The 4,597-nt window shown below is 55.1% G+C and overlaps 1 protein-coding gene across 4 annotated transcripts in view; it reads left to right on the forward strand.

The window, feature by feature from the left end:
- The window catches only part of ATF1 (activating transcription factor 1), a 12,366-nt gene that overhangs the window by 5,575 nt on the left and 2,194 nt on the right, over positions 1-4,597 (forward strand). For 3 of the 4 annotated variants that reach the window (XM_029965977.1, XM_029965978.1, XM_018067937.2), the window contains 5 exons: positions 107-235; positions 1,536-1,636; positions 1,947-2,077; positions 2,971-3,150; positions 3,643-3,802. In XM_029965977.1, the coding sequence (XP_029821837.1) occupies positions 107-235; positions 1,536-1,636; positions 1,947-2,077; positions 2,971-3,150; positions 3,643-3,802 (701 nt within the window). The remainder of the gene's footprint in view (positions 1-106; positions 236-1,535; positions 1,637-1,946; positions 2,078-2,970; positions 3,151-3,642; positions 3,803-4,597) is intronic. The other variant, XM_029965979.1, reaches the window with a different exon arrangement.

Genomic DNA, 4,597 nt, shown 5'->3' on the forward strand with positions numbered 1-4,597 from the left:
TCTGTTGTAGATGTCTCTGTGAGGTTCTGCTCTGGTTTTGGCTCTGTTGTAGATGTTTCTCTGAGGTTCTGCTCCAGTTTCACCGCTGGTTTTGGCTCTGTTGTAGATGTCTCTCCGAGGTTCTGCTCCCCTGACGGTCGTTCAGCTTCCAGGAGAGCAAGTCCAGGTGCAGGGAGTGATCCAGACAGCCCAGTCCTCCTCGGTGATCCACTCCCCTCAGGTGCAGACCGTGCAGGTAACTCCAGCAGGGCTCTCCCACCCCAAACCTCGGCACTTCTGGGGGTGAGAAGATGTGCAAAGGCTTGTCTGACCCTCAGTGCCCCATGAGAGGCAGAGAGGGGTCCAGGGACAATCCTGTGGGACACAACATCCCTCCTTTGGTCTGGCAGTGATTTGTGGTGCTGGACTCACCTTTGGAGTTCCAAATGAACGTTTAACCTTTGTTAACAAAGGCCTCCCTTTGTTAACAAACCCAGCCCACGGCTCTGGGGCTGTGCCTTGGCAGACAAGGGAGCTGGGGTTTGGTCCCCAAAGCAGGGGAGTAATGGAATAGTTAAAAACTGAATCCAAATGAGTCTTTGGGAAAGGTGGGCCTGAGTGAAGGGCTGAGCTGCTGCTGGCTCACCTCGTGTGCTCTGTGACTCCCTCTCAGAGGTGCCCAAGTCTCTGCTTGTGCCTCTTACTCACTTGCCACGTGATTGCTGTGAGTCACTTCCCAGAGAGGTGCCCGGGGAGTTCCAGGGAGGCTGTTCCTGCTCCAGTCAGTCCCTGCTGCAGAGCCCTCGGGCCACTGCACTTGCACTGGGAAGCCACTGCCCAGGCAGCGGGGCGAGGGAGGAGCTGCCCTAAAACACAGGAATGTGTCCCTGATCCTTGTCCCACACTCCTCATAGCACACTGAACTGATAAACCACGGGAAGCAAAGCTGGCAGGGATTGTCAGCTGCCACTACTGGGAATCAGAGCAGGGAGAGGAGAACACGTGTCACTCCTGAAAGCAGTGGAGCCTCTGCCCCAATCAGTTGTTGGTGCTCCTGTCTCCCTTAATCCCATTCCTTTTCCTTCCCCCTCCTGCAGGGTCCCACTGACCGGATTCTTCCCTCTTTTTTTCCTCCCCCATGTTATTTATGAACATTGTGGCCTTGTTGGGGGGGAAAAAAAAGTACAACATGAGCAGGTTTTTTTTCCCTGCTGATCGTGGGCTGCTCTGTCTGTCTCTGCAGCTCAGTGGAAAAGGCTTTTCCCAGAGCTCTGTGCATTCCTCTGGACTCTGCTGCTGGCACACCCATAAGAACAGATAAATATTTTCTTCACTAATAAGGAGCATCAGAGACAAAATAACACTTCAAGCACACAGTAGAATAAAGAAAGTTGTAGATAGTACTTTGCACATTCACTCCCTGATACGCTGCTGCCTCAAACATTGTTTTCCTTGGACTCGTGTTCTCACCACCAAACTGCACTGCTCCTCTGCCTACATAAACATCTGTGTTTGTCTCTGTGCATCACTGGTGTTCCTGTTCCCTCTCCCACCAGGTCTCTTCCTTGTCTGAGAGTGAGGATTCCCAGGACTCCTCAGACAGCATTGGCTCCTCGCAGAAGGCTCGAGGCATCTTGGCTCGCCGCCCCTCGTACCGGTACTGATGAGCTGGGACACACCTGGGGCTTCTGTCTGAAACCAAGAGAGGGGCTCCTTTCGATGCTTTCACATGCTCTGCCCACCTCCAAGTTGTTTCCTTTGCCTTGGAACATGGCAGTGGGGTCTGTTCATGCACTGAACACCCTGAGCTGACAGGGGAAACTTTGACTCCGCTGACTGGAGCTGGGCCTCAGCACGATGTCGTGCAGGGGAAAATGTGCATCAGCTGGGATTTTACTCACTTGTATCATTTGGCTGAAAGTGGGGAGTGTAGCCAAATGTCAAACTCTTTTTTTTTTTTTCCACAGAAAAATTTTGAAAGATCTTTCCTCTGAAGACACACGGGATAGAAAAGGAGATGAGGAAAGTCCCGGGGTCTCCACTGTCACCTCCATGTCCGTTCCCACACCCATCTACCAGACAAGCACTGGACAGTACAGTATGTTACCCAAAACACCTACACAGTTTTTATTCAAATGGCCTCAAAATACAGGTTTTGTTATATATTTGATTAAGATGAAACTCAAAAGTTGGTTATTACCTAGCAGTCAGTGGAGTTAATACATAGAAATAACTGGTACCTAAGACTTCAGATAAACTCAGTCCTTTGTAATCTTAATTTTTGCACATTAAGACATTTAAGGCTGTTGGTGTGAAGCACACAGCAGTGTTCTGAGCTGGATTTAACCCAAAATGTCAGCTCAGTGAAGACACCAATACATATATGTATATATATATATATACACATATATCATTGACCACACCAAAGGGAGGCAGCAAAAAAATAGGATTTGTCCCTTTGATGTCATCACCTGGTGTTCACTGTGCTCCACACCTGCTCCAGCACATGGAGCTCCTCCTCTCCATCCTCTGAGTAGAGGGTTTGTGCTTCAGGGGTCCTTTTCCTTCACTGGGGGCTCCAGGAGACCTGGAGAGGGACTTTTGGCAAGGAGCGATGGGCCAAGGGGTCCTGGCTTCCACCTGGAAGAGGGCAAGGTTAAATGGGATACTGGGAAGCAGTTCCTCCCTGTGAGGGTGCTGAGGCAGTGGAATGCTCCTCCTGGAGGTGCCCAAGGCCAGGTTGGACGGGGCTTGGAGCACCCTGGTCTAGCAGAAGGTTTCCCTGGGAGTGGAACGAGACGATCTTTAAGGTCCTTCCCACCCCGCCCATTCCATGATTCCATGAATTACCCGTGTTTTACACTGTCCAGCTCCCAGCCCTGTGTTTTACACTGCTCAGCTCCCAGCCCTGTGTTTTACACTGCTCAGCTCCCAGCCCTGTGGTTTACACTGTCCAGCTCCCAACCCCGCTGTCCTGTCCCTTCCCCGCAGTCGCCATCGCGGCCAACGGGCTGCAGCTGGCGGGGCCGGGCGCGGACGGGGTGCAGGGGCTGCAGACCCTGACCATGGCCAACGCCGGCGGCTCCCAGCCCGGCCCCACCATCCTGCAGTACGCCCAGACCTCGGACGGGCAGCAGATCCTGGTGCCCAGCAACCAGGTGGTGGTGCAGAGTGAGTACCCCTGGGGTCACCCCCTTTGGTGTCCCGTTGTCCCCTCCTAACACTGCCCTGTTTGGTGTCCTGTTGTCACCTCCTAACACTGCCCTGTTTGGTGTCCCATTGTCCCCTCCTAACACTGCCCTGTTTGGTGTCCTGTCCCCTCCTAACCCTGCCCTGTTTGGTGTCCTGTCCCCTCCTAACACTGCCCTGTTTCTGGTGTCCCATTGTCCCCTCCTAACCCTGCCCTGTTTGGTGTCCTGTTCCCTCCTAACACTGCCCTATTTGGTGTCCCATTCCCTCCTAACCCTGCCCTGCTTGGTGTCCCGTTGTCCCCTCCTAACCCTGCCCTGTTTGGTGTCCTGTTGTCCCCTCCTACCCCTGCCCTGTTTGGTGTCCCATTGTCCCTTCCTACCCCTGCCCTGTTTGGTGTGCTGTCCCCTCCTACCCCTGCCCTGTTTGGTGTGCTGTCCCCTCCTAACCCTGCCCCGTTTCTGGTCCCCCCAGCTGCCTCTGGGGACATGCAGACGTACCAGATCCGCACCACGCCCACCACGTCCTCGCTGCCCCAGACGGTGGTGATGACGTCCCCGGTCACTCTGACGTCGCAGACGAGCAAGACGGACGACCCGCAGCTCAAACGGGAGATCCGGCTCATGAAGAACAGGTACGGGGGTGCCCCTGGGCTGCTGGGCCTGGGGAGGTTCATGTGCTGAAACCACGGAATTCCCGAGGTTGGGAAAGCCCTCCGGGACCGTCGAGTCCAGCCTGTGCCCGATGCCCACCTTTGTCCCAGTGAGTGCCACGGCCAGGCCTTCTTGGACAGCTCCAGGGGTGGGGACTCCAAACCTCCCTGGGCAGCCCCTGCCAGCGCTGCAGGTTGGCTGCAGTGTGTGTCACCAGGTCCTGCTGGATTTCCTGCTCTGCCCCTCTCTGGGTTAGGAACTGGCTGGAGGGCTGGGCCCAGAGAGTGCTGGTGGACGGGGCTGTATCCAGTTGGGATCTGGTCACCAGTGGTGTCCTCAGGGATCAGCGTTGGGCCCAGTTCTGTTTAATATATTTACTGATGATTTAGATGAGGGGATTGAGTCCATCATCAGCAAATTTGCAGGTGACACCAAGCTGGGGGGGAGTGTCCATCAGCTGGAGGGCAGGAGGGCTCTGCAGAGGGACCTGGACAGGCTGGATCCATGGGCTGATTCCAGGGGGATGAGGTTCAACCAGGCCAAGGGCCGGGTCCTGCACTTTGGCCACAACAACCCCTGGGGACAGAGAGGCTGGAGAGCAGCCAGGCAGGAAGGGAGCTGGGATTTGGATTGACAGGGAGCTGAACAGGAGCCAGAATGTGCCCAGGGGGACAAGAAGGCCAATGGATCCTGGCCTGGCTCAGGAACAGGGTGGCCAACAGGGCCAGGGAAGTGATTTTTTCCTGGTGAGGCCACCCCTGGAGTGCTGTGTCCAG

This window comes from Manacus vitellinus, unplaced genomic scaffold (assembly GCF_001715985.3).
Source record: "Manacus vitellinus isolate BGI_N305 unplaced genomic scaffold, ASM171598v3 scaffold_129_pilon, whole genome shotgun sequence".
Taxonomy (NCBI): domain Eukaryota; kingdom Metazoa; phylum Chordata; class Aves; order Passeriformes; family Pipridae; genus Manacus; species Manacus vitellinus.